The sequence below is a fragment of the Plecotus auritus genome (genome assembly GCF_963455305.1).
Source record: "Plecotus auritus genome assembly, chromosome: 6".
In the NCBI taxonomy this organism is placed as follows: domain Eukaryota; kingdom Metazoa; phylum Chordata; class Mammalia; order Chiroptera; family Vespertilionidae; genus Plecotus; species Plecotus auritus.
Window position 1 is genome coordinate 140,917,171 of NC_137773.1, and position 17,709 is coordinate 140,934,879.

Sequence of the window (17,709 nt, forward strand, 5' to 3'; positions counted from 1 at the left end):
TCTGGTGCTTGACAGTGGGTGAGCCACACTCCCTCCCTGGCCATCCTCTGTCCTTGCAGGGTGCAGAGAACAGGACCCTCACTTAGAAGAGAGGGGTCCCTCCTCTGGACACCTAGGAGGGGAAGCCATGACTGTTATCTCAAGGGACTGAGGGGACTGGGGACAAAGGTTCTTCCCTCTCTTTTCCCAGCCCACCTCACAGTGGAGCAGCAGCAAGGGGAGTGCCGTGGGGGCAGCATCAGTGCCTCCAAGGAGCAGAGCCTCAGCCGAAGTGGCTGTGGTCCTGCGAAGTGGCTGTGGTCCTGCGGGCACCCTGCATGGCCTTCGCTGCAGAACAGTGGCTGCTCCCACACCATAGGCCTATGGGGGACAGAGGATGGGCAGAGTAAACCCAGGGGCAGCTCGTTGGGGGGCAAGGTGGGGAAAGCCTGTCCATGGAAATGAATTCTCTTGATGACTGTCGCTGATGGTTTCAAGTGTCACAGCTCAGGGTTTATTTTACTATTTCATAGGGGAGTCTTTCTAAAGCACATCATATGCTCCTCTGGCTTTTAATTTAGAGTACACAGAGAAGAAGTGGACTTTGCCAAGAATCTTTTGGTCTTGTGTAAGATCCCACAGTTTTTATTTTTATTTTTTAAAGTTCTAGAAATGAAAGAAAAAGAAAGAAACAAAATAAGAAAAGAAAAAAAAACAAGTTTTTTGCCCGGCCGGTGTGGCTCAGTGGTTGAACATCGACCTATGAACCAGGAGGTCATGGTTTGATTCCTGGTCAGGGCACATGTCCAGGTTGCAGACTTGATTCTCAGTGTGGGACGTGCAGGAGGCAGTCAATCAATGATTCGCTCTCATTATTGATGTTTTGATCTCTCTCTCCCTCTCTCCCTCTCTGAAATCAATAAAAGTATATTTTTTAAAAAAGTTCTTCTTTGATGTCAGCCATCACTTACTAGTTCTGATTTTTCCTTGTCTTCTCAAAAGCATTTCTGTCTTCTTTTTATGTGCTGTTGGCTGGGGACTCTAGGGAACCCTGTCCACTGCTTTAAATAGGAGGCCTCAGGTGCCGAGTGTGAGCCAGCCAGACGTGGTGCATTAGTGCTGGTTCTCCGTGATGGCTATTTGGCTGCCCTGAGATTTCTTTCTCCCTGGACTCCATATTTGTGGCTCTGTAGAGATTATTAATATTCTGATGTCCTGATAAGTAGTGGGCCATTACACCATTGATTAAGTGCAAACAACAAAAAAGGTGTTGCAGGCCTCAGTTTTCTGATCTGTGAAATGGGAATACTAATTATCATAGTAGCTGCCTAGCCTAGTGCCCAGAATGTTCTGTGGCTCTGAACTATAATAAGATTCCAGCCGGAGCCCCTGGTGGAGGAGGAGGGATGGTTGCAGGACCCTGTCATGTGACTGACAACGCAGAGGGAACAACACACAATGAGATGCAGGCCCCTCACCCTCCCCCTGGCATGGAGACAACAGAAAGAATGAACTGCTCTGGACAAGACTGTGGGGACAAGACTTTTTGGGACACCCCGCCACGGCCATCTCAAGTCTCCACTTCGGTTCTTTCCGCGGCTGAAATGGAAAAAAATATGGGAAGAAAAAAAGCTCTTCCATCTCCCCTTCCTGCCTACCCTGAAGATGGGGTTTTGTGGTATGAGCCGCATAGGGCGTGGGGGGAGGGGAGAGGTTTCAGGCATTTTGGTTTCATCAGCACAAAGGGACTAGGAGGGCTCTGAGGAAATGCAGAGGCCTTGGTCTGCGATGGTTCGACATACTCGAATGTTTACCCGGCTTCAAGGAAGCCAAGAGTCTGGGATTGATTCACATTCATTTCAGGCTCAAGGTTAAAGACTCACAACCTCTTTTAATTTCACTCTCTCTTGCTGAACTCTGTGTCCAGGGTTCTCTAGCCCTCTAGGGAAACAAACACATGGAATATTCAGAAAGCAGAGAGGTCTAGGGTCCCCCCGTCCCAGAAGCAAGCCATTTTTCTTGTCAACCCAAGACTGCACTAAACTAGTTACCGCATGCTAATGAGAGGTCCAGCTTTCTCTCCTTTCCTCCGTCCCTCCCCCTAAGAGATGCACATTCCTTGCCACAGCAGTCCTCAGAACCTGGAGAATGGCGGGGGAAATGGGAGCAGGAGAGTCCCTGTCTAGAAGGAGCAGCGTCCAGAGAGAGTGGCTGGTCTTGGGGGTAGGTGCCTGAGGTTCGTGGCCTGGCTGGTTTGAAGAAGCAGGACTTTCACTGATGAACACGGAGCCTGCTACAAACATGCTACGTACAAAGGTGGCTTGAGATGGGTTAGGAATTTGACGGGAATAAGGCAGAGAAGTCGTGCAACTTGGCCTTGGATCAAAGAGCTGAATGCTGGTTTGTCCTTGATCACCAGTGGGAAGGCACCCTTCTCCCGTCCCTGCCAGGCTGGGGAGAGTCAAGCAGAGAAACAACTCCCCTGGGTTTGGGACCCCGAGGATTAGCTCTTTTTGCTGGATGAGGCTGTGGGTGTGAGTGCTGGTTCCAGAGTGGAAATTCAGCCTCCGTGGGCTCCAGGTCTGTGGGCTTGTCTGGGAAGTGCTATGGGGTGGTAGGAAAAATGAGGGACTTTGGACTCAGACCTCTTGTCACTCACTTGCTATTGTGATCTTGGGCAAGTCAGTCCACTTCTGAGCCTCAGTGTCTTTTTCAGTTAAATGGATGTATTGGCAGATCCTCCCTCCTCCTATTTCAGTTGGAGGCATATGTGAAGTGAAGGATGTAGGCAACTGCTTGGGAAGATGTTGAGTGAGGCTCAAGGATACGTCAGTAGGGTGTGTTATTAAGTTTCTGGGGGTAAAAACAAACTTGTTTGTGACTAAGTCAGGAGAAGAAAGCAAGAGACTAGGCCAGAGTTCCTTCTTGAACATTCCAGATGCCAGTTGGATGGGACTGTCCAAGCACCACATGCATTTGTCTGCCGGGGGCCCTCCATCTCACAGTGGTGCTGGGGGAGGGATGTGTGTCGTGGGGGGAGCAGGTTCCTCACCCCGATGTCATGAGTCAGAAGTCAGTCCAAGTACAGAGTGCCCTGCCCTGGCCTTTGTAGCCAACTCTTGATAACCCAGGGCACAGTGGTTTGGCTCCTGTCAGAGCACACAGACCCCAGCATTTTCCATGCAGCATGCACATGGCCACCCTCCTCTGCTGGAGAACCCCCAGGAAGAACACCCTGCTGAGAGGAGGTGGGAGGCAGCCACCGATTCATCTCGCCCAATCTTACTCCTGGCCACCTGCTGCACACCTCCCCATGGGAAGAAGGCCTTTGGCTTCTGAAGGGACCCTGCCTGGTGTCTAGGGGACCCTCAGAGACCTTGGAGACCAAAGGATGTGACATTGTTATAGAAACTATTTCAGCAAAAGAGGAACTAGGCGGGTATTTATTTAGAGTTTGCATTGTGACTATGTTGACCCAAGTGTGTGCACTGAAACCACAGAGGTTGCGATCCCTTTGGAACCAGTACCCTTGGGCAAGGGGACAGACAGGCTCTTTTTGAGACCATATGTCCAAGAAAGGGTCCAAGAACGAACCTAGAATTACAGGCTGGATTCTACAATAGAGGGTAGGAATACAAGATTCTTAAGGAGGCATGATTCCTAAGGGAGAGGCAAGGTGGTGGCTGGGGGGGAGGGAGCTGTGCCTGACCAGCCGCTTTGAGGTCTCTGAGAGAATGAAGGGTCAAGGCTTAAAGGCTCCTTTTTTTAGAGAGAGTGGAAGAGTGAGGTAAAGACAGACAGAAACATCGATGTGAGAGAAACACATCGATTGGTTGCCTCCTGCAGGAGCCCGGACCAGGGTCTGGGTGGGGAAGAGCCTGCAACTAAGGTACGTGCCCTTGACCAGAATCAAACCTGGGACCCTTTGGTCTGCAGGCCGATGCTCTAATCACTGAGCCAAACCAGCTAGGGCACAGGCTCCTTTTCAAAGGCTGTTCCAAAGTTGGGGTCACCCTGGGATAAAGGGAAAATTGGCTTTATAAATGACAGAAGACGAGAATTCAGTTGCTAAGGTTTGAGATGACTGAGCTCTTTCTTTTAGACTGAAAGCTAAGAGGAGGGGGATAAACCAAGGGAAGACTTCCAAATGCTGTGAGGCAGGAATGTCAGAGCGGCTCTCTTGTGGCCAGTGCGAAGTGCCACACTTCAAGAAGGAGGCTGAACCAAGGGACAAAGAACTAAGTGTGCACTCAGAAGCTAGGCTTCTGGCGGTCAGACCCAGCCAGAGGGATGCAGGTGTCACGGGGAGGGGTGGCAGAAACCAAAGGAACGGAGTCTTCCTCAAGTGGCTCTCTAGGCCAGAACACTTCTGTTCACGGAGCAAGGTCAGAGCTAAGCTGATGCAGAAGTTGGTCAGCTGGGTGAGGGCCTCTCACCAAGGGGAGGGCTCTCTAATGCGTAGGGGAGAGGATGGGACCTCATCACTGGCTCTGGTTTCCTGCCCTGAGAAAGCCTGGCAGTGATTTCCTAGTGATAGCTCATGGGAATGTGACTCTGGACACCATCTGCTCAAATAGGTCTGCACATCACCTTGGCTAGTCTGGCCTCCTCATTACTGTGGTTCTGTGCTAATGAATGAATGAACAAGGAGGGGCTTTCCCACCTTTTCTGCATCCTTCCTGTCATCATGCATACCTGGAAGGACTGCATCCACTGAAAGGTCATGGGACATGAGCATATGCCATCAACAGGCTCTCTATGGCTCATGCCCCCTGCCAGAGGGCTCAGATGGCATAGTTCCCACCTAGCACACAGGTCCTCTCCTGTGCAGTGTGTTATGGGTGCTCTGTGTTTGGATGGGGGTAGAGGCACCTCATAAAGTATCAAGAGATGCTGTCTGGGGCCATCTGAGAAGACCAGAACAGGGCTCCCTTGCAGTTTGGAGACAAGGAAAGGGAGGAAGGTGGTAAACAGATTTCTTATTTGCTCTGAGACCTGAGGACATGGGGGTTCAGAAAGATCTAGACAAGGCCAGAGATGAGAGACCCAGGTAAAAAGTGATGGCGTGAGGTGATGAGCTCGGCAGGAGGGAGGTGATGGAGGGGGTCAGAGCCCCAGGCTGTAGCTCAGGTAAGGAAGGCAGGAAGCCGAGGGCTAGACCAGATCCCTCAGGGCCTCGAGCACCACGTGAGACCTGAACCTTGGCCCACTGTTTTCTACTTGAGGTCAAGCGGAATGGGTTAGGGGCCTTGTCCCTTCTAGGAAGGCATCAGACCTTGAGCATGCAGGGAGAGTGGTATGAGGCAGCTGATGCTTTTAGGTGTGCAAGGAGAGAGGGCAGAGGGTTCCGAACCACTGAGCTGTGATCTCCTGGGACCCCAGACGGACTATGACCTCTGACCTACAGTGACCACTCCCTTCGCTGGACCTCACTGTGACTGACTGTGACCCCTGAGGGCCTTGACCCACAGTAACCCTTTGCCTGACTGACTGGAGACTGTGATTTCCTGGCCAACTCTGACCCTTGTCCTTGTAAGCCAGCTTTTTGTCACTGATATGACCCTAGATGGGACACCTTGTGCCCCCTGGCTGACTGCTCCCCCTTGGCTGCTGCGACCTAGTGGTGCAGGGGGACATTTAATTACCGAAACTTTCCTGGTCGATGATGATCGTTTGACTGATCCAGACTTTTTGACTACTTGTGATCCTCATGACCCCTTGACTGACTGGTTGTAACTCCTGACTCTGACCCCAGCCGACTCTGGCCCACCAAGAGACTGCCCCCCATCACTGGCTATGGTGGCCCCTCAGCCCACTGGGCCTAACCATGACTGGCTGCCCCCCATGTCCTTGGTGTCCCGGCCCCTGCCCGCCTGCCCGCCCGGCGCTAGCGTCGGTGGTGCCCGAGGCGGTAAGGATTCACACTCACGCCCAGCTGCAGCAGGAGGAAGGCTGGTCGGAGAGGAAAGAGCATTGGACAACGACACGTGACTAGGGCTAGAGAGATTGGCTACGTCCTGGCTCTGGCTGGTGACGGAGGACTGTCTCCGCAGGGCCCCCTGAAAGGAGGCCCCGCTCTTGAAAGTATTGACTACTTCAATCTGCAACGGAGGAGAGAACGAGACAAGTTGCGAGAAGAACGAACACAACAGCTACACGACTGACAGGCGCAATGCCACGAGAACAGCCGCAGCCACGGCAACAATGACGACGTCACTGAAATCAAAATAAAAAGTACCAGACACACTCCAAGGCTCTGAAAGATGTCTGCTCGGTTCCGGCCCATCTGCAGGCCCAGGGTCCCAGGGAGGATCCCAGGGCCCGACCTTTGCTCTGCTCCAGTGGCTCAGGGGCCAGTGGGCTGGGCTGGGGTTGATTAAACATGGTGTTTGGAAGCAAGAGGGGTGCTTAGTGCCACTTGGGGCCAGGGGTGGAGCCTGAGTGGTATGGTGGGGGCTCTGGGTAGACAGACTTTGGCCCAAATCTCAGCTATGCCATTTATGAGCCAGGTGACTTTGGGCAAGTCACCTCTCTGAGTGGTTTCGTATCCTTCTAAAGGGGCGATGCCACCTACCTGGCAGGGTATTCTGTGAGTGGCAAGCACTTGGCCCGTGTTAGTGTTCCTTAAGAGCCAAGCTGGATAGGCACTCTGTCCATTCAAGAAACTACAGTCCCGGTGTCCTGCAACCTGGAGACCTCTGAAAGGCTCTGCGCGGGTTGGTAACAGCCATGTGCACTGAGAGCGGCCCCTGCAGGCGGGGTGCCGGGTTCTTGCTGGGGAGGAGCCCAGGCTGCATCCATCAGGTGGCTCTGGGTCTGAAACCTGCCTCTGTCCCACACCCCAGCTCTCAGAAAGGGCTGCCTCCCCTTTAAACCTCAGTCCCCTCTAAAACTGGAGGAGGCTTACCTACCTCTCAGGGGGCTGTGAAGGCCAGTGAGATGATGTTTGGGACAGTGCACTGTGGGTGTGAGGCAACCCAGGTGACCTGTTGGTTATGTTTATTAAATGAAGTGCTAGGCCACCAGGCAGGATGCGGGTGGGGACTCTGCAACACATCCCAGAGTGGGATGGGGTGGGGCCATGAACTTGCCAGATGCAGCTCTCCCAGGTGGTCTGGGTAAGAGACTGACCCTCTCTTAGTTACATAGGCTGTGAAAGCATGATGTGAACTATAACCCCAACCCAGGTAGAGGGGCTGGCTCCATGAGAGCCTGCGGCGTGTGGTGGGAGGGCTGCACACTGTAGCACCTGCCATGTGGCAGCCATGCAGTCTCTGTGCTGGGGAAGAAACACGTGTGCTCTGCAGGTGTCTTTGGCATGTATGTGTGTGTCTGTGAGTGAAAACCAACCTTTGCTTCCCAGAGCTGCCTGAAAACTCGGAAGCCCACTATGGAGGATGAAGGTGTGTGAATGTGCATAAGCCCCGGACCTCACGGGCCCCTGGCCCTGGGAGAATTTGGGGCCAACCCTGGCCTGAAGCTGCCATCTTGGCCTCCTGGGGACCAGTCTCCAGCCTTGGGCTGTCCCTTCTGGTAGCTGCCCTGCAGCTCTGATCCCAGTCCCCCCAGCAGCCCTGACTAGAGTCCCTCAGTCCCCTCAGCTCTTGGGTCAACCCCTCCCCTGCTCAGGGGTAACCCCCGACACCCCAGTCGGATCGCTTGCTGGCCGAGAAGGTGATGTGGAACGTTCCTGAGGAGGCCACTGTTTCTTCAGCAGCCACTCGAGAGTGCATGCGAGGAATGTGGGCGTACAAAAAGCTGGTGAGGTGGTGAGAGCAGGACCCTGACCTCTGGGGCCCTGGGAGGTGGTATGGAGCACATTCACTCCATCACCTGCCTGCCCGGCCAGGCGTGGGCCCAGCCCTGGGAGCCTCCTGTACCTGGGTTTGGATCCGATTCAGGCCTCGGAACCATAGGATCTGGCCCCGCCTCAGCTCTCGCTCGGCGTGGTCTATCTCCTCCACGTCCTCGTTGAGCTCCTCCTCTGGGATCTCCTCCTTCTGCGTGAGCCTGCCTGCCTCCTTGAGGAACTTGAGCCTGCTGGTTGGGATGGTGGCGATGACCTGCAGGGGATGTGGCAAAGTCAGGGCAATGGGGGCTGTCCCTCAGTCAGCCTCCTTCCCTCCCTGCCACCCCCTTCTTGCCCTCCCAATATCTTGCTTCTCTGACCCAATTACCTCGTTACATGTTCAACTAATTAACTCATCCCAATTCAATTTTAAATCTCTTATTAATTTGCTTTTCAATTCATTCACTCATCCAGAGTCAGGGGGGCACAGTGGAAAATCTTGGCTTCTAGGAGTTGGGCAGATGTGACTTTGAGTACACCAGACCTACCTGGTCATGTGACCTTGGGCAAGTCCTTTAACCTCTCTGAGCTCTGGTTTTCCCATCTGTAAAGCTGAAGGCAATTCTCAGGGCTGGAGGGTTAAGCGAGATGGTGTGTCTAAGATGCCATGCAGAAGCCTGGCAGGTCCTCAGGCTTCTGGGCTCCCTCCTCCTGAAGCCTCTGGGTCCTGGGTACCCAACCTGAGCAAGAGGGGCTCAGGGCCTACATACCCTGGGGAGAGCCAATTTGGGGATTCTGGGAATGGTTGCCTTCCTAACAAGGGGAGGCAACATGAGAAGGGGTAAACCTTCATTCTTCCTCTTTCTCCAAAGGATTTGTCCATGAGGCTTGAGAGGCAGGCCCTACGGGGGAACCAAGGTGGCAGAGGTCAGAGGCTCCTTGTATCCCCTGGAGGGATAGATGGGTTGACCTGGACACAGCCTCAGGGGTTCCCTGGGAGTTTAAGGTGGGCATTGCCTGCTGGCATCGTACTTAGGCATTAGGAGTCTGCTCACCCAGACACCTTGAGCTCTCTAAGGGAGTGGGCCCCAGTGAAATAAAGATGGCCTGGCCCTGAGGGTGCCCAGGGAATGGGGTTGCTGAGTCAAATCTAGTTTATCAACTCTCCCAAGAAGCCCCAAAGTTTAAAAAAGTTTCTTTTGAATAAAACTAAACTTTCTTCTTTATCTTCTACTTAATCTCTGCCACTGGAAAGTCCCACTCAAGCCTGAGAACAGCTTGGAGGCAAGAACACTGTCTCAGGTCCATTGGGGCCCCCTGCCTGAGTGACAGAGCACCTCAGGGATAAAGCCCTTTTGGCCCAGCTTGGGCGTGTCTCATAAACACCACATCCTGGTCAGGAGCTTTGAGCTGCAAATTGTGAGCACTTTGATGGGTGTGTGTGTGTGTGTGTGCCCCAAGAACATGGGCAACGGTAGGAAAGGGAACTGGTGGGAGAATGTTCTGGGGTCATAGATGAAAGGCCTCCACAGAGCATCTAGCCCAGTGGTGCCTAAAGCCAGGAGGATCTCAGATGGCCACAGGCACAGCACTGAGTAGGTCTGCCATGTGGCAGAGTTGCCCTTATGTTCCCTTGGAGCCTCTGAAAGAGCCTCTCTTTGGTGTGGCTCCAACTACTAATCTCCCATCAGTACCATCAGTAACACCACCTAACTAATCTCCCTTTTTAGCAGCTAGCCGCCTGTAGGCTCTGAGCCTTGGTGGGCCATGGCATCCAGTTAGAGTTTAATACCATTGTTCTCATTACATTATTTTTTGGTTAGCTTCTATTTATGACAAGTGATATTGACTTCCTACTCATGTTAGTAATATAAAGTTGTCTTTTGAAATAGATTTCAATGAAAAAAAGCCTGATACAATGAAAAGAAACTATTAAGTAAATAACATGATCAGTGGTACCTAGATATATGGCAAAAATCACAGTGATGATACCCAAATGACAAGCATTTGGGACCTGGGCCAACTTCCATTGCTCAGATGCCCAGTGGCAGGAAGGGCCTTTTCCCGGGCCACACAGCAAGTCCCTGGCAGAACTGGGACCCATTCCTGGGGCTCCCAGATTGCCTGGCTAATGCTCTTTCCCTTCTCCCACTAAGAGGCACTTCCTGTAACCCACTCAGAACTTACCTGGCCCCAGACGAGCTCTCCTAACCCGATGAATATGCACCACATCCACTGGTCCAGCTGCAGCGGAGAGCAGCTGAATGGCTTCCCCCCAAACTGCACGATCACTATCTGGAGGTCAAGGGAGCAGAGACAGAGACAGAGAGATGGGCCATCAGGGGCCAGGTTGGAGGCCTGGGCTCTCAGGACACTGCAGGGGGCTCCAGCTGCCCACTGCCCGCTGGCCCAGGTTAAATGGTGGCCTGGCTACCTGAATGGCAAAGGTGCCTAGCACGATGGTGCAGAAGATGGGATTCCGGAAGATGCCGTCAAAGACGTTGCGCTCCCCGTGGATCTTGCGGGCATTGATCTCGTTGAAGAGCTGCATCATGACGAAGGTGTTGAAGATGATGGTGTAGTGCTCCGAGGGTGGCGAGTGCAGGGGGGCGTTCCTCCCGCTGTCGATCTCGAACATCTTCTCACCTGCCAAGCCGAGAGTGCGCGAGCTGGGTGGGGGTTGGGGTGGGGGAAGACGCTGGGCCCAGCAGCAGGGTGGGCAGCCCAGGCATGGAGGTGCGCCCGGACACGGGGCAGGTAGGCCTGTGCTGTTGGGTGGTCATGAACGTGAGTGAAGGGGTAACAAAACCCTTTATTCTCTAAGGGAACAAGACCTTGGGTGAACTTCCTTCCACTTTTCCATGGAAATCTGGTAAAGGTGGGATGCTGGCTGTGTTATCAGGCGACATTGCTTATAAAAAATGACAGACTCATCTGTACTGTGAGGACTGGAGGTGAACTAGGGATACCTGGTAGGAGGCCATGGCTTTGGGCTCCCCCAAAAGTGCTGCTTTTTGTAACTGGGCATGTTCCTTGCTGAGACCTTTGGAAACTCAGGGGGCTATTATAAGACATATAATTCCCATGTGGATGCTGGGCTCCTCGGCCAGACTGGCTTGGACCCACCCATGTTGCTGCTTCTCTTACAGCTGAGCTGTCACACGGTGGAGGGCAGAGCACCCGGTATTGTGTGGACACCTGCTGATGGCATGCCTATGACAGGTGGTGCCAGGAGGGCTTGTTTGACAGGTGGTGCCAGGAGGGCAGGTTTTCTGTGTGAGAAGTGTGCACCTGAACCCAAGACCCGAGGGTAGGTGCTCAAATGGGGAAGCCAGCAAGTAAGGCAGAGGCTGCCCTCCTCTCTCCTCGCCTGCAGCGTTTTCTGGGAGTCTCTCCTACTTCTGCCTTCCTGGGGCTTCCTCCAAGGCTTCTCATGTGGTCTTTGCAATGGCCCTGCCAACACTCCACCTTGGAGATTTCTGGAAGAGGCCTGCCCTCTGAGGAACGAACAGGACCATGCCCCACCGCATCTGTACTCTGTACTCTGAAGGCAAGTGCTCCTTGGTGTTGAAAGTCCAGCTCAAGGAGGCTCACGTGGAGGGAGCCTGCCCAGGTGGGGACTCCAGCTGGGCCCGACTGGCTGTGTACGATGGGCAAGCCTCTTCCCCTCTCTGGGCATCTATTTTCTCATCTGTTATCCGGGGGTGGGCTCTGCATGGATCATCTCTGAAGCACTCGTGGAAACCAGGCCAGTCTTAGCCCACCTAGACCTGGTTCTTTGCCCAGGCTCCTCCTCAGACTGCATGCCCTTGGGCAAGTCACCTGACCTTTCTGTGCTTGCTGTTAGCATTGTCATGGGGAGTGATGGCAAAGGTGCCTGCCTCATGGAGTGGTTGGCAATCTAAGTGGAAGTGTCGTGGAAATAACTGGTGGGTAGGCAGGTGTGTAGGAAGCCTCACTGGGTAACCTTCCACAGGGCAAGGCTGACATGTGGGAATGCATTAGAGAAGGGGCCAGTCATTTACCCCAAAAGCCTCAGGCTCCTCTGGGGTTGGCGTGAGGGCATTCATCAACACTTGGGCACCACCTCACGTAGGGTATACTCAGTGTTCAGAGCTGGTGTCCGTGGAAAAATCCTTGGTTTGGGGTTGGCCAGATGCAGGACAGAACCTGGCTCTGCCCAAGTCTTGCTCTGTGACCCTGAGCAGCTAACTTCATCTCCCTGGGCCTCCATCCCCCACTGGCAAACAGGAAGGTGGGTGTAAATCAGAATGCTGGGTCAGTCCCCGGGGTGGGGTGGGGGACTCACCAACAAAGAGCAGTGTGAAGATGAGGGTGAGCTGGTAGACAGCGTGGCCCAGGATGTTCTTCATCATGGTCCGCGAGATGAGGGGCTTGTTGCGGCCGTACGGCTTCCTCAGCAGCAGGGTCTCGGTGGGCGGCTCGGTGGCCAGTGCCAGTGAGGCGAACGTGTCCATGATGAGGTTCACCCAGAGCATCTGCACGGCCTTCAGAGGGGAGTCCTGGGGACAGCAACCGTGGAGAGGGCTGTCATGGGGAGATCGGCCCCACCTGCTGCCACCACGTGCCTGGTGTGGGGCTCAGCAGCTTCCTGCTGGAGCCTTGAGGTTGCTCTGCCCAGTGGGTCTGCCCTTGCTGGCCTGCCCCCTGGGTTCCTGAGTAGGCACAGAGCAGGTTCGCTGAGGCTTTCCGTGGAGGACAGCCCAGACCTGCCCACTTTGGCTGTCTTTTTTTCCCCAAGGACAAAATGGACTCCCCAGGGCCAGTGGCCACTGGCTCTCTGGTAAATACAGCCACATCCTTGCTTGCCACCTCCCCTCTTTCCTCTCCTCCCCTCCATGAGACTCACCTCTAGGCAAGGCTACAACGTCTGCCACCATCTCCAGCACAGACTCCATCTCCTCTGTCTCCCTCTGCCCCTCCCCGCTGCTTCTTTCCCCTCAACCAATAATGGTTCATGTCTCTCCTACGCTACCAGCAGTGCCCCAACCCTGTCCTCTTCTCACCACCACTCAATTTCTCTTTATCCTTTACCCCACTTTATGTCAGCAGTTACTGTGTGTGTCTGTCTATACACACACACACACACACACTCTGAGTGGCCAGATTATTATGATCTCTGAACGCATAATAATCTGGCCACTCAGTGTATTTGTATCTCAAATGGGTACCAAAAGTATTCTAGACTTTTGCTGGAGATCAACCACCTATTTGCCCTGAGCTTTCTATCAGCCAGTGCAAAGGGGAAAACTGATCAGGTGCACGATTTATAGTACCTTTGATATCAAATAAATGAGGTACTCAAGAGAAGTACACTGAGTGGCCAGATTATTATATATTATTTCTACCATAATATTTTTATGGTAGAAAATTTGGGCAAGTAAGGAATAGCAGAAGCTAAAACTCATCAGTGACTGAACCACCTGTAGGTTCCCACCGCCCACAGTCTGGTGTGGCTCCTTCCACACCTCTGCCTGAGACTGGGATCACTATTCATACCGTCCTGTGCAATCATGCCATGCAGTCGGCACTGCCTAAAGTTGCTGAATCCATCCGTCCCCCTCCTTCCTCGCACCCTGTGTGCCTTGTCCTTGGCAGCCAGACGCTGGCCTCTCCGTGCCCCCCAAAAGCCTTTCCCCAAGGTCATCAGTGCCCACTTGTCATAATCGAGGAACACATCTTCCAGCCCATCTCACTGGCCTCACTGGTGTTTGGCCACAGCCTCCTCCTTGCACCCCTGACCCCACTCACCTTGAGCTCCTCCTCTCTGAATGTTCCTTTTCCTTCTCCATCTCCCTCAGGGTGCTTCTCCTCTTCCCCATCTCTTAAATCTGTGCTCCCCATGGCCCCTTCCCCGAGCCCTGCTCTTTTTCTACACCTATCCCCTGGTTGCAGGGGGCCCATCCTCCCTCACATTACCCTCTTTCCAGCCCAGCCCTCTCCCTGTGGCTTTAGCCTCATCCAATGGTGAAACACCTCCTACAGGAAGCCACAGACCCTGAGAGCCTCATAGCCTGAACTGAGCTGTTCCTGGTCCCTCTGTCCTCTCCATGTACCTCCCGAGGCCCCCTGTCAGCACTCCATATACTCACTACCTCCTAAGTATTTATCAGAGGTCCTCCTCCTGCCCACTTCTCCCACCTCTGCCCTGGCACAGTCACACCCTCAGCTTCTTCCTGCCATCAGCCTTCTCTGATCACATTCACCTTGGGGTTAGGGTCCCCGATCTCCACATCAAGGTCTCCATGGCTTTGCCACCAACTCAATCTAAGACCTTAGGCAAACTGGTAGTCCTCTTGGAACCTCAGTTTCCCCATCTGGCATCTGCTGGTCTCGAGGAAGCCTTGTGAATTGCCATGTTGTGGGAGTGCCCCCAAGTCACCACTAGAGGGAGCGTCTCATTCACAAACCAGGAGAGAAGGCGCTTGAGTAGGAAGGGACCCCTTCAGCCAATCCTCAGACTCTCTCAGGGCTTGGGTATTGGGTGCTGCCATGTGTATCCCCAAGGGCTCAGAATAAAGCAGAGGGGAGCAGTATTCCCAGCGCCACACAGATCTTTGGGGCAGTGCCAGCCTCCGGGCCTCCGGGGGTTCCTATGGGCAGGAAATTGCCCACTTGGCCGCTAGGAGGGGCCAGCCTTGGAATACGCCTGTTTCCTCCCCAGGCCAGCCTGGTCAGCCCTTGGGGGAGGCAGGAGGCTGTGGGAGCAGTGGCAGGTACCTGGCTTGTCCATACCCCAAGCCTCTGTTTCTGGCTCTGTAAAATGGGGATCATCACTGTTTCCTGCTGCATGGGACAGGTGAGGAAGCAGGGAGCTGCTGATGTTGGGGCCTGTGGTTAACTGCCCCTGGGTTCAGGGCCTGGGGCTGCTCAAGATGCAGACTGAGATCCTGACAGACAACTGTCTCTCCCCGTGACAGAGTCCCTGACTCCCTCCTATGGCCCCCAATTGGCTCAGGAACCCAGGCCAACAGGCTTCACCCAACACGCTCCATGTCAGAACTAAGGCCCCCTGGGCCCTGCCGGGGCTCCTTGCCCCCCATCTGGCTGCCTGATCCCCCTGGGCCCCGCCCTGCCCCACCCTCCCTTTAGTCCTTTATGTGGCCATGAGCTCTGCCTCCCCTGAGGATAGCTTCTCCCGCCTCCTGGAGCAATGGCCAGCGCTGTGCCTGGGTCAGGCAGGCGTGGAAGTGAGGCCTAACATCTCCCACTTGCCTGGTGACCTTGGACAACACCCGCCACATCTCTGAGCCTCATTTCCTCTGCTCCGCTGGGCTGGCGCCTGAGGTCTGTACTGCAGTTCCTGGCCCTCAGCAGGCACCACTGATGGGTGGGACAACCTGGGATGCCCTCCCCCAGGCTCCGGCATGCTCCACCCTGCCCACCCCTCGGGGGACCCACCTGAGTGATGCAAGCCCCCGTGAAGGCCACAATCACAGCCACCACGTTGACTGTCAGCTGGAACTGCAGAAACTTGGATATGCTGTCATAGACATTGCGGCCCCACATCACTGCCTTGACGATGCTGCTGAAGTTGTCATCCGTCAGGATGATGTCCGAGGCCTCCTTGGCCACATCTGTACCTGCAATGCCCTGTGGAGACGTGGACAGGAGCCTGGGTGGGTCAACCGAGGAGGCCAGCAGCTCTAGCAACACTGCTCTCATCCCCTACACATCCTCAGTTCTACACAACCCCCACATATATGCACCCAACTGCCAGCACAGCCAGATCACACAACACACACACATGTGCGTACAGACGCATATGCATGCACACACACCTACTCCTGACAGACCTAGCACCCTGGGGCCAGCCCTCTCCTTCAGGAAGCCTCTTCCTGCCCCTCCCCCTAGACCAGGGGTGGGCAAACTTTTTGACTCGAGGGCCACAATGGGTTCTTAAACTGGACCTGAGGGCCGGAACAAAAGCATGGATGGCGTGTTTGTGTGAACTAATATAAATTCAAAGTAAAGGAGCAGAGGGGAGAGCAAGAGAACCGGATAGAACAGCCGGATCCGGCCCACGGGCTGCAGTCTGCCCAAGGCTGCCCTAGACCCATTAGTGCAGGGAGCCTCCCTCTGCCCTTCCAGGGGGCCAGGTTGGGCCTTGAGACCACTGGGCACATGAGGTGGACTGTGGGTGGGCTGAATGTGAGCTGGGGGTCCCGCATCGCCAGCCTGAGGCTGTATTGTCCATGTTCCCCTAATCCCCTGCCCGTGAGCTCCTGCGAGATGCTGCCCTTGGCCCCTGCAAGCCGCTCCTACCATGGCGAAGCCCACATCCGCCTTCTTGAGTGCAGGACCATCATTGGTGCCGTCTCCTGTCACGGCCACCACTTGCCGCTGCTCGGTGTGGGTGCTGTCGATGATGCCTGTGGGAGGGGGCAGGAGTGTGCTCAGGGCCCTGGGATGCTCCATGGGGCAGGGACAATCTGGCCAGTCTTGAGCCTCAGGAGGACACAGGACTGGGCACAGCCTCCTCTCTGGCCTCTGCCCTGCCCGCCTCCCCCCCGGCCCCAACCCTGTCGTGGTTCTTCCCAGCTCCAGGGTCACCCATAGCTCCCAGCACCTGCAGGGGATGTCAGGCATCTTAGCCCAGTACTGGCTTGCAGCCCTCTATGGTCTGGGCCTGCTCACCTCTCCAGCACCCTCTCTCCTCTCTGCAACCCATGGCCACCCCAGCAGCCACCCTGGCCAGAATTGCTGCCCCCCTGCCTGTCCAGGGGCTCCAGGGTTTTGCCAGGGGCCTACCATGTGCTCCCCCAGCACCACCTTTCTGGGAGGTTCAGTCACACCTGAGGAGGTCTAGGCTGTGCCATTCGCCAGTGACCCCTGACCCACTGTACTGGCCTTGATCTCTCTCTAGACATTTATCCTCAATAAAATCCTCAATAAATAACAGAATGAACAGATGTCATGTGGCCCCTGTCACTGAGCTGGGGCCAGTGGAAAGGATGTGTGAAATATGTCACTGGGCATGTGTGGAGTTTATGGGCAGGACAGAAATTTGAGTGTCAACCTTGACATGTTGCTCTCTCATTCTGCACATCAAATGTGTCATCAAGGCCTGAGGATCCTGGCTCTGAAATCCCACTGGGATCCTTCCACTTATCTCTGTCCCCATCCCTTCTACCTCACTAACCCAGGGCTCCCCTTCCAATCTGCACAGCAGCGCCAGGGTGAACACCTAGGTCTGAACCTAGCCCCCAGCATCAGCTGAGTCGTTCTCTCACTGCCCACTTGGCCTTGGAGGGACATCTGCATTCTTAGCTCCACTCACAAAGTCCTCCATGGTCAGAACTTGCCCATTCTCTGATCATCTCTTGTCTTAGCCCCCGGCCATCCCTCATCTGTGATTTAACTACAGGAATGGCTCTTGGTCCTGCAGAGCCAGCTCCACTTGGCCCTGTCTTTGCACAGGCTGTTCCCTTAGCCAGCTCCCTGTCACCCACCTGCAGGCTCAGCTCAGAGGCCACTTTCTCTGGGAAGCCTCTGTGACCCCCTTCAGGCCCCCACCCTAACTGATCACTACAGCTCCCATTACCCTACCACCCAGCTTTTTGTGACCATCCAAGTTCCACCTGCTTCCAGGCCCAGCTCCAAGGCATGTACTCGGGAGTCGTCCCGGCTGCTCCCCAGCTGATCCGCTGCCAAGGACTATCCAGTTTCTGTCCACTTGGCATTTGAGGCCTTCATCCCTGCGGGGTCCCCTGGCCTGCCTGGGTGCTCCTCCAAGGCAGAGGAAGGGCTGTTTTTTTCTCTGAGGCTTCTCAGGCTGGCACTGACCTTCCCACAGGCCTCCTACTATTCCCAGGAGAGGGGGGAGCTGGGAGGACACTTTCTACCAGACCCCTGTCCACCTCCTCTGCCTGTCGCTCAGATGTGAGGTCCTGGGTTCAGCCGGCTCCTCTGCTCTCCCT

At 54.7% G+C, this 17,709-nt stretch overlaps 1 protein-coding gene across 10 annotated transcripts in view; it reads right to left on the reverse strand.

The window, feature by feature from the left end:
* ATP2B2 (ATPase plasma membrane Ca2+ transporting 2) overlaps positions 1 to 17,709 on the reverse strand; it is a 380,690-nt gene that overhangs the window by 4,235 nt on the left and 358,746 nt on the right. For 7 of the 10 annotated variants that reach the window (XM_080675183.1, XM_080675181.1, XM_080675175.1 and 4 more), the window contains 6 exons: positions 16,055 to 16,161; positions 15,191 to 15,382; positions 12,078 to 12,291; positions 10,203 to 10,414; positions 9,956 to 10,063; positions 7,860 to 8,042 (listed from right to left, as the gene is read on the reverse strand). In XM_080675183.1, coding sequence (XP_080531309.1) covers positions 7,860 to 8,042; positions 9,956 to 10,063; positions 10,203 to 10,414; positions 12,078 to 12,291; positions 15,191 to 15,382; positions 16,055 to 16,161 — 1,016 coding nt within the window. Of the gene's footprint in view, positions 1 to 1,865; positions 1,921 to 5,904; positions 6,081 to 7,859; positions 8,043 to 9,955; positions 10,064 to 10,202; positions 10,415 to 12,077; positions 12,292 to 15,190; positions 15,383 to 16,054; positions 16,162 to 17,709 lie in introns of all 10 variants that reach the window. The other 3 variants (XM_080675184.1, XM_080675182.1, XM_080675176.1) reach the window with 2 other exon arrangements.